Source organism: Symsagittifera roscoffensis, chromosome 1, assembly GCF_963678635.1.
Source record: "Symsagittifera roscoffensis chromosome 1, txSymRosc1.1, whole genome shotgun sequence".
NCBI classification, from domain to species: domain Eukaryota; kingdom Metazoa; phylum Xenacoelomorpha; order Acoela; family Convolutidae; genus Symsagittifera; species Symsagittifera roscoffensis.
In genome coordinates this window covers 5,871,294-5,882,377 of record NC_087062.1, presented here as the reverse complement: position 1 = coordinate 5,882,377, position 11,084 = coordinate 5,871,294, and the positions used below count along the sequence as shown (strand labels likewise).

At 35.6% G+C, this 11,084-nt stretch overlaps 2 protein-coding genes across 2 annotated transcripts in view; one reads left to right on the top strand and one right to left on the bottom strand.

Moving 5' to 3' along the window:
• The window catches only part of LOC134843366 (uncharacterized), a 2,646-nt gene extending 276 nt beyond the window's left edge, over positions 1 to 2,370 (top strand). The window contains exons 2-3 of the mRNA XM_063859608.1: positions 1,517 to 1,940; positions 2,328 to 2,370. Coding sequence (XP_063715678.1) covers positions 1,517 to 1,940; positions 2,328 to 2,370 — 467 coding nt within the window. The remainder of the gene's footprint in view (positions 1 to 1,516; positions 1,941 to 2,327) is intronic.
• LOC134843901 (uncharacterized) overlaps positions 1 to 11,084 on the bottom strand; it is a 681,357-nt gene that overhangs the window by 665,704 nt on the left and 4,569 nt on the right. The window lies entirely within an intron of this gene.

Genomic DNA, 11,084 nt, shown 5'->3' with positions numbered 1-11,084 from the left:
ATTTTTCCAAAGCTGTCTGCATCGCAGACAAATCGCCTTTTTTTGCTCGCTCGACCTTTTTTATTTTATAGTGTACATTTGCGGGCTGACTATGGAAGACCTTTTATTTGTAACCCGCGTCGAGGTACTCACTTTATGTGTCGGCCGTATCGACCAAAGTTTGGTATGTTTCGATCGTGCTTAACCAAAATTCGGTGTGTTTCGCAATTGCTCGATCGAAAAAGTGGTGCTAAATCCAAGCAAGATTGGTTTCGACCGTGCTCGGCCGGAAAAAATGTGATCGACCGTGCTCGACCCAAGCAATATTTTTTTTGACTGTGCTCGCTCAAATTCGGGTATGTTTCCTCACTGAAACAACATGAGTAATGCAAATATAAACATTGTAATTTATACTTTTCGGTTTACATCTTCTGATGATTTTTCATCAGAAAAAAATTATTAGAGTTATTTGCAATTTAAATGCCGTGTAGAGATTTGTATATTTCGACTATTTTTGAGCTATTTTTTTTTCATTGTTTTGAATACTGGTTTGCAATTGTTGACTCTAAATTATCACGGGATAATCTGTATTTTTCGACCGTGGTCGAGGTATATTTTGACCATGCTCGACCGTACTCGTGTTTATGTTTCGACCCTGCTTGAGTTATGTTTCGACCGTGGTCATGGTATGTTGTGAGTGGGCTCGAAGTATGTTTAGACCGTGCTCGAGGTACGTTCCAAACTTGTGCTCGATCTCAACCGCTGTCTCGCCTGTTATTTTTCGGTCGAGTACTGACATGAGCTCAAATTTGAAAGTCGAAACAAAAAGTCAGCACTTCGACTCGGGAAGGTGCATCTTTTCGCTATTAATTGGTAGGTGTTCGTTGGTCAGAATCGCCTATGATTCACACACTCCCTCCCCCATAAGCACGCCCCTGGCTGGCTCGATTTGCATTTTAATTGCACTGCGACAGCAACCTTAGGCAAAAAAGCTCTTTTAGGTATGAGTTATTCCGGCGTTAACAAAAACAGAAAAAAAACGTATTTTATTGCAGTATTTTATTACCTTGTAAGTGACTACTCAATAATTTAAGTTGACAAATTTTTTCGCAAAATTTATATTTCGACTGCACATTTTTTTTTTCACATTTTCATACGTCTTTTTCCCTTTTTCCATTTTCATTTCAACATAACGGGGAAAAACTGTGCATTTTGTGAATTGTGAGCGGATTCCTCAATCAGATTTGTCGCGAAATCCGCAACATTGTTACATTTCTTTGATCTTTTTTTGCTGTTTGGGATGCCAAAAGCAAATTGCTAAAACACTGTACCGCTCTCGAAATTTACGTTAGAGGTATTTATACGCGGAATCCACGGAATTTTGTTGGTAGAAAACACTCATATTTTGGAACATGTTTGAAAACTTGTCTCTGGAATTCCACTGACTTACAGACAACAAATTGTGCGCCTATCCAGTACACAGTTTGGCCTCGTAATCAAACTTATAACTTTGTAGTTGAAACGTTTTTTTTTTCAGCGTATGTCACCAAATATCTGTTTATGGGGCAGTATTTACCTCAAGGAAGCATCCTACAACACGAAAAAGTCAAACTGTTTGTCACCCATTGCGGGGCAAACTCCGCTCTTGATAGTATTCACGCCGTTAAACCGATGATCACGTTTCCTGGCTTCGCAGATCAACCTCTAACCTCAAACATTCTAATTAACCTTCGGGTCGCCAAACTGCTGAAAAAGTTCGAGTTCAACCAGATGAAAGTTCGAATCGAGGAAATGCTAGCTGAACCAAATTACTCCGAGATGCTTGAAAGGTTAAAGAAGGTCAAAGACGAGCAAGTCAAGATGGGCGGGTACAAAACAGGCGTGGAAGTTGTCGAGAAGATTATTGAAGGTCAAATTGAGGTCAATCACTCAATCGTGTCTGAAGATGTCGCTGGATCTTTGTACACACAGTTTATCATTTCGGCTGTGGTTCTAACCTTGGTTATTTTTGCGGTAATTTTAGTTGTGGTGTGTTGCTGCCGAATATTTTGCCTCATGAATAAAGGCTGCACGCGTCACAGTCGAAAGGAAATTGCGACGAGAACAAATGCAACCAAGAAGCAAAAATCGGACAAAGTCGAGTGACTCAACTATTAAACACATTTTATCATTAGACATTATTGATAAAATGTCATTAGACATTATCATTAGAGTATTTTTGGTTATGGGTAAACGTCAAAACTTTATAAACCTAAGCGTCAAAATCAATTTTTGAGATAAATATTGATTGGCTTAAATAATTTTTCTGAAAAAACTCAATGTGGTTGAGTTGTTGTGACATGTTAAAGGAAGGACAGAATGCTGGGTGAGGATGAAGGAGTAAAAACATAGAAGAATTTGAGGTCACACTGTCTTCACTACAATTTTTCATACTTTCAGCTGTCATCTATGTTTGGTCATAAAGTGTATACCATTCTATTAGAGCTGAGAGTTGAGTTTAGAATGATATGGTATTGAAAAATGTGGTTCCCGCGAATCGCAGAGGAGCTATCAAAAAGCCTTAACAGGCATGTCAAAGGATAGTTCATTTGTATAATCCCCCCACATTCTAGGTTGTGTTAATTTGCTAAGCAAAGCTCTTTTGCGACTCAAATGTGCTTTTAGCTTATAGAACTTTCACGTGGTACCACTATTGCAGCTGACATTGGTCAGGTTATGGTAAACCTGAAGCTAGAGATCAAGTGGGAACTCTTCCTCACACACTTTCGTTGTCATGGCATGGGGTCGACTAGACCCTGTTGATAAAAAACGGCCTATTCCTCGCGTGATAATTTTTCAGCTGTAAAAGTTCGTGCAACTGATCTAATACTGACCTTAATTCTACTCTTTGTTTCTGGTTTCGGTAAATTTACAGAAACTACTGGTAAAAGCAGAAAATTCTATTCAAACACGCAGGCAGCTGCCAAGAAAACTTAAAATGTAACATCCACGATGATAATTTAGAAAACAAAAAATTTGAAATTTTTTCCTCTGAAGTTCAATTTTCTCAAATTATCTGCATTTTACTTGGAAAGGGGCTGGAGTTGTTGTTTCATCTTTACAATAAAATTAGCCAAAATGTCAGAAAAAAAGCAAAATAAAATGCAAGGCCGCTTTTACTTTTATCTTGTCCATTGAACTTAGAGGTAAATTGGTCTAAAAAGCTTCAAAAAGCCTAGCTATTCTTTTCTCAAAACCAGTACACTTTCCTGAGAGGGATAAGATTTAGGAACTGGAATGAAAATTGAGAACGTGTATGACCAAATGACACTCGAGCACTGATATATCTGAAACCACTTGATAAATAAAAACATTTAACGCCTTAGTTCGGCGGACTTTTGTTTTCATTTTTAAAAAAACTTCTGAAAATTTATATGAAATGGTATTTTAAAGGAACGATGAGTAAATTAAAAAAAAAATTGAACTAAAACTCTTTCCAAAAGTTCTAATTGAAAACTGATACCAATTCAATCATTTTTCTTTAAAGTTTAAGGAAAGACAGAATGCTGGGAGAGGATGAAATGGTAAAAACATAAAAGAATTTGAGGTTAGACTGTCTTCATTACATTTTTTCATATTTTCAGCTGTCATCTATGTTTGGTCATAAAAAGTATAGCATTCAATAAGAATGGAGAGTTGAGGTTAGAATGATATGTTTTTGAAAAATGTGGTTTCCGCGGATCGCAGAGGAGCTATCAGAAGGCCTTAACAGGCATGTCAAAGGGTAGTTCATTTGTATTATCCCCCCACATTCTAGACTGTGTGATTTTGCTAAGCAAAGCTCTTTTGCGACTCAAATGTGCTTTTTGCGTATAGAACTTTCAAGTGGTACCACTATTGCAGCTGAAATTGGTCAGGTTGTGGTAAACCTGAAGCTAAAGATCAAGTGGGAACTCTTCCTCACACACTATCCTTGGCATGGCATGGGGTCGACTAGACCCCGTTGATGACAAACGGCCTGTTCCTCGCGTGATAATTTTTCAGCTGTAAAAGTTCGTGCAACTGATCTAATACTGACCTTAATTCTACTCTTTGTTTCTGGTTTCGGTAAATTTACAGAAAATACTGGTAAAAGCAGAAAACTATTCAAACACGCAGGCAGCTGCCAAGAAAACGTATAATTTAACATCCACGATGATAATTAAGAAAACAAAAAATTTGAAATTTTTTCCTCTGAAGTTCAATTTTCTCAAATTTTCTGCATTTTACTTGGAAAGGGGCTGGAGTTGTTGTTTCATCTTTACAATAAAATTAGCCAAAATGTCAGAAAAAAAGCAAAATAAAATGCAAGGCCGCTTTTACTTTTATCTTGTCCATTGAACTTAGAGGTGAATTGGTCTAAAAAGCTTCAAAAAGCCTAGTTATTCTTTTCTAAAAACCAGTACACTTTCCTGAGAGAGATAAATTTTTGGAACTGGAATGAAAATTGAGAACGTGTATGACCAAATGACACTCGAGCACTGATATATCTGAAACCACTTGATAAAACAAAACATCTAACGCCTTAGTTCGGCGGACTTTTGTTTTCATTTAAAAAAAACTTCTGAAAATTTATATGAAATAGTATTTTAAAGGAACGATGAGTACATTTAAAAAAAAATTGAACTAAAACTCTTTCCAAAAGTTCTAATTGAAAACAGATACCAATTCAATCTTTTTTCTTTAAAGTTTAAGGAAAGACAGAATGCTCGGAGAGGATGAAGGGGTAAAAACATAAAAGAATTTGAGGTTAGACTGTCTTCATTCCTTTTTTTCATACTTTCAGCTGTCATCTATGTTTGGTCATAAAAAGTATACCATTCAATTAGAATGGAGAGTTGAGGTTGGAATGATATGGTATTGAAAAATGTGGTTCCCGCGAATCGCAGAGGAGCTATCAGAAGGCCTTAACAGGCATGTCAAAGGATAGTTCATTTGTATAATCCCCCCACATTCTAGACTGTGTTAATTTGCTAAGTAAAGCTCTTTTGCGACTCAAATGTGCTTCTCGCTTATAGAACTTTCACGTGGTACCACTATTGCAGCTCAAAGTGGTCAGGTTATGGTAAACCTGAAGCTAGAGATCAAGTGGGAACTCTTCCTCACACACTTCCGTTGTCATGGCATGGGGTCAACTAGACCCTGTTGATAAAAAACGGCCTATTCCCCGCGTGATAATTTTTCAGCTGTAAAAGTTCGTGCAACTGATCTAATACTGACCTTAATTCTACTCTTTGTTTCTAGTTTCGGTAAATTCACAGAAACTACTGGTAAAAGCAGAAAATTCTATTCAAACACGCAGGCAGCTGCCAAGAAAACTTAAAATTTAACATCCACGATGATAATTTAGAAAACAAAAACTTTGAAACTTTTTCCTCTCAAGTTCAATTTTCTCAAATTATTAGCATTTTACTTGGAAAGAGGCTGGAGTTGTTGTTTCATCTTTACAATAAAATTAGCCAAAATGTCAGAAAAGAAAGCAAAATCAAATGCAAGGCCGCTTTTACTTTTATCTTGTCCATTCAACTTAGAGGTGAATTGGTTTAAAAGGCTTCAAAAAAGCCTAGCTATTCTTCTCTCAAAACCGGTACACATTCCTGAGAGGGATAAGTTATTGGAATTGGAATGAAAATTGAGAGCATGTATGACCAAATGACACTCGAGCGCTGATATATCTGCAACCACTTGATAAAACAAAAATTTAACGCCTTAGTTCGGCGGACTTTTGTTTTCATTTTTAAAAAACTTCTGAAAATTTATATGAAATGGTATTTTGGAGGAACGATGAGTACATATAAAAAAAAATTCAACTAAAACTCTTTCCAAAAGTTCTAATTGAAAACAAATACCAATTCAATCTTTTTTCTTTAAAGTTTAAGGAAAGACAAAATGCTGGGAGAGGATGAAGGGGTAAAAACATAAAAGAATTTGAGGTTAGACTGTCTTCATTACATTTTTTCATACTTTCAGTTATCATCTATGTTTGGTCATATAAAGTATACCATTCAATTAGAATGGAGAGTTGAGGTTAGAATGATATGGTATTGAAAAATTTGGTTTCCGCGAATCGCAGAGGAGCTATCAGAAGGCCTTAACAGGCATGTCAAAGGATAGTTCATTTGTATAATCCCCCCACATTCTAGACTGCGTTAATTTGCTAAGCAAAGCTCTTTTGCGACTCAAATGTGCTTTTAGCTTATAGAACTTTCACGTGTACCACTATTGCAGCTGAAATTGGTCAGGTTATGGTAAACCTGAAGCTAGAGATCAAGTGGGAACTCTTCCTCACACACTTTCGTTGTCATGGCATGGGGTCGACTAGACCCTGTTGATAAAAAACGGCCTATTCCCCGCGTGATAATTTTTCAGCTGTAAAAGTTCGTGCAACTGATCTAATACTGACCTTAATTCTACTCTTTGTTTCTGGTTTCGGTAAATTTACAGAAACTACTGGTAAAAGCAGAAAATTCTATTCAAACACGCAGGCAGCTGCCAAGAAAACTTAAAATGCAACATCCACGATGATAATTTAGAAAACAAAAACTTTGAAACTTTTTCCTCTCAAGTTCAATTTTCTCAAATTATCAGCATTTTACTTGGAAAGGGACTGGGGTTGTTGTTTCATCTTTACAATAAAGTTAGCCAAAATGTCAGAAAAGAAAGCAAAATTAAATGCAAGGCCACTTCTACTTGTCCATTCTTGTCCATTCAACTTAGAGGCGAATTGGTTTAAAAGGCTTCAAAAAAGCCCAGCTATTCTTCTCTCAAAACCGGTACACATTCCTGAGAGGGATAAGTTATTGGAATTGGAATGAAAATTGAGAACATGTATGACCAAATGACACTCGAGCGCTGATATATCTGAAACCACTTGATAAAACAAAACATTGAACGCCTTAGTTCGGCGGACTTTTGTTTTCATTTTTAAAAAACTTCTGAAAATTTATATGAAATGGTATTTTGGAGGAACGATGAGTACATATAAAAAAAAATTGAACTAAAACTCTTTCCAAAAGTTCTAATTGAAAACAAATACCAATTCAATCTTTTTTCGTTAAAGTTTAAGGAAAGACAGAATGCTGGGAGAGGATGAAGGGGTAAAAACATAAAAGAAATTGAGGTTAGACTGTCTTCATTACACTTTTTCATACTTTCAGCTGTCATCTATGTTTGGTCATAAAAAGTATACCATTCAATTAGAATGGAGAGTTGAGGTTAGAATGATATGGTATTGAAAAATTTGGTTTCCGCGAATCGCAGAGGAGCTATCAGAAGGCCTTAAAAGGCATGTCAAAGGAGAGTTCATTTGTATAATCCCCCCACATTCTAGACTGTGTTAATTTGCTAAGCAAAGCTCTTTTGCGACTCAAATGTGCTTTTAGCATATAGAACTTTCACGTGGTACCACTATTGCAGCTGAAATTGGTCAGGTTATGGTAAACCTGAAGCTAGAGATCAAGTGGGAACTCTTCCTCACTCACTTTCGTTGTGATGGCATGGGGTCGACTAGACCCTGTTGATAAAAAACGGCCTATTCCCCGCGTGATAATTTTTCAGCTGTAAAAGTTCGTGCAACTGATCTAATACTGACCTTAATTCTACTCTTTGTTTCTGGTTTCGGTAAATTTACAGAAACTACTGGTAAAAGCAGAAAATTCCATTCAAACACGCAGGCAGCTGCCAAGAAAACTTAAAATGTAACATCCACGATGATAATTTAGAAAACAAAAACTTTGAAACTTTTTCCTCTCAAGTTCAATTTTCTCAAATTATCAGCATTTTACTTGGAAAGGGGCTGGAGTTGTTGTTTCATCTTTACAATAAAGTTAGCCAAAATGTCAGAAAAGAAAGCAAAATTAAATGCAAGGTCGCTTTTACTTTTATCTTGTCCATTCAACTTAGAGGTGAATTGGTTTAAAAGGCTTCAAAAAAGCCTAGCTATTCTTTTCTCAAAACCGTTACACATTCCTGAGAGGAATAAGTTATTGGAATTGGAATGAAAATTGAGAACCTGTATGACCAAATGACACTCGAGCGCTGATATATCTGAAACCACTTGATAAAACAAAACATTTAACGCCTTAGTTCGGCGGACTTTTGTTTTCATTTTTAAAAAAATTTCTGAAAAGTTCTATGAAATGGTATTTTAAGAGAAAGATGAGTACATTTTTTAAAACACTGAACTAAAACTCTTTCCAAAAGTTCTAATCAAAAACAGATACCAATTCCATCACTTTTCTTTAAATTTTACACCAATATTAAGCGGCATGCAAATCTAATCCAATAACTTCACAATGAATATAAGTTAGGAAACTGGGTAAAAAATTCTCTGGAATCTATCCTCAATTTGCTATGGAAATTGCTATAAATCACGAAAAAGATCATATTTTCTTGAAAATGAATTTTTTTCTGATGAGCTATTACAGAAAGTGGTAGATGAAACAGATTCAACTGCGTAGAGAAAAACATCTGGCTCTAACTGGTATTCGAACCCGGGCCCATGGGCCTTCAGTCCAATGCGTTAACCACTAAACCAACCGGTCTCAGAATTGAGAAGTGAAAACTTTAGAATTAACGTCACAACAGAGAATAAGTAATTCAATAACAGTTGTTAGCCATGCTATTTTTCGACTTTGTAAACCAAACTAAAAATGATGAGGGCGATAGTGTCTACTTTTTGCAAAAAATTACTGAGTACAGATTTGGGGTACCTGGAAAACTTATTGAAATAGACAGTTCTGTGGTAGCCAAGAGAAAATACAACCGCGGTCGAATGATCAAGGAGAAATTGAATTTCGGCGGATACGACCCGGAAAACAAACTCGGTTATTTGGATTTTGCTGAGGACGGGGGGGGGGGTGAAACTCTGTTAGAGGTAATCTACCAAAGAATTTTGCTGGGAAAAAAATTGGTCAGATGGCTGGACATCTTACATTCCGTTATGTAGACCAAAACCCGTAGTTTGTCTTCACATATCTGTTGATCACATCAAAAGTTTTAAGGATCCGATCACAGGCGCTTATACAAATTATATCGAAGCAATGTGAGGACCACCTTTTTCTATTGAATAAAGAACAGTGATATCCAAACTGGGCAAATTGTGGTGCTTAATAAAGGATAATTTTTTTGTTGTTGACTGAAAAATGCTGTAATGGGTTTTTTCCTCAATTATTTTGTCGTCTGGACTTTCATTCTAATTCATTCAAATCGTTGCAAAAAATTTTTGTTCGTATTATTGTTCTGATTTTCGAAGAAAGTGCCGAATATCTACGGTTGGTATGTTTTTTATTCAGTCAAATTTCTTGTTAACCAAGCGTTTTTTTTTTGTAGGAATTTTTTTTAACATCTGCAAAAAAAATTGTTGTCCTGAGCTCAAATATAAAACGATATATCACTTGTGATTTTTTTTCGTAAAGTTACGGGGGTTTGAAAACTGCTAATTTGGGTAATTTGGGATAATGCAAGTGCGATATTGCGTAGTTATAATACACATAAGAAGCGAATTAACGCGTTTTAAATTGAATTGAAGGAAAAATTTAAATCCTATTGTTACAATACGAGACGCTAAACACACCCTTAGTATTTTACATCGCGTGTGGGGAAACAAAACGAAAAAAAATAGGAAAAAATCCTTTTTTTTGGTCTTAAGTGCAGTTTAAACAATCAGGGCTTCGCCCGATTATAAGAGCAGTCTCGTTAGCCTGCACATTTTTACGGCCAACACTTTGGTTGTGTTCATCTACGAAGCTCATTCACACTGAAAAAAGATATTTACAGCATACTATTGCATCACAGAATATCAATCTGTTGCTGCGACTTCAATTGAATTATTTAACTTTGTAATTTGTGTGGGGAATAAGTTTTCTAAAAAAATATTTTGTTTTCCATTTTTTCCAGTTTTTAAATTCAAGTTTATGGTTTCTTCTATCTTTTACGGAGTAAGAAACACAAAAGAAAACAAACAATTTAAAAACATTGTATGAAGTCGCTGACCTTTATCTTTATACCTTCATAGCGCTAATACACATAATTGCTAACACAAACCGGAAATCCATACAGTATCAGCACAATGAGAAAAAAATGATTCTTTTTCTCTCTTCCTTGCATGAGCATCAATTTTATGGTGTAGCGAGCGGTTTTACTAGGTTAAAGAATACCAAATATGTTTGTCATGGCTCAATAACTTTTCAATAACTTCTCATATTAATCAGATAATGCGAACAAACTTTTCACTTGTACGAATTTGCAGGCGGCGGAGATGGAAGAGCCAGTTTAATAAATGCATTTCTGAATGACGCCCATAAAATGAAAACACTAATAATAAAATTCCATCTATGAATTGTCTAAGAATGCTAGTGCTACAATTCCATTTATGAATTGTTTGGGAAAATGATTATTTACAATTTACAAGTATGGAAACTGTTCGACTAGTTATTTTTCTGTGCAACTTTAATGTGCAACTTTAATGAACAAAATTTAACCTCTGTGCAACTTGTAATGATAATCTGACCCATGGATAATAGTTACTCAGAACAGATGTATTTGGTAGTAAACATACAAATGAAACGAAACTAAAATTTCAATCTTTAAGGAAAAATATGGTAGTCATACACTTTTGATATACTTTTTTCAAATGTACGGAATGTGTTGAGCCATGGGGCGGATATAAGATTTTATCATTATTTTCAAAAAATTTTAGAAAATTTTCTCTACCTTTTTTTTCTTTAAGTCGACCAAATTGATTTTCCGAGCCCTCCCAGAACAACCCTAAAGACTCTATTTCGACCACAAATTTTGCATGGCAGGCAAACAAAGAAATAGTTCAAAAAAGCCGTTTATGGACACTTCTCGAAAAATTTGGATCAAATTGATTTTCCGAGCCTTCCCAGAACGCCCCTAAAGACCCTATTTTGACCAAAAATTGTTTTGCAAGCAAAATTTAAAAAAAAAAAAACAGGTCATAAACACCGTTTTGTGCACTTTTTTGAAAATTTTGATTAGAAACTTTAGTTTTTTTTGCGCGTTCCCTTCAAAAGTAGTATAAAAAGGCGCCTTTAGAAAAATTTTAGGGTTTGTCGGCCCAAAAT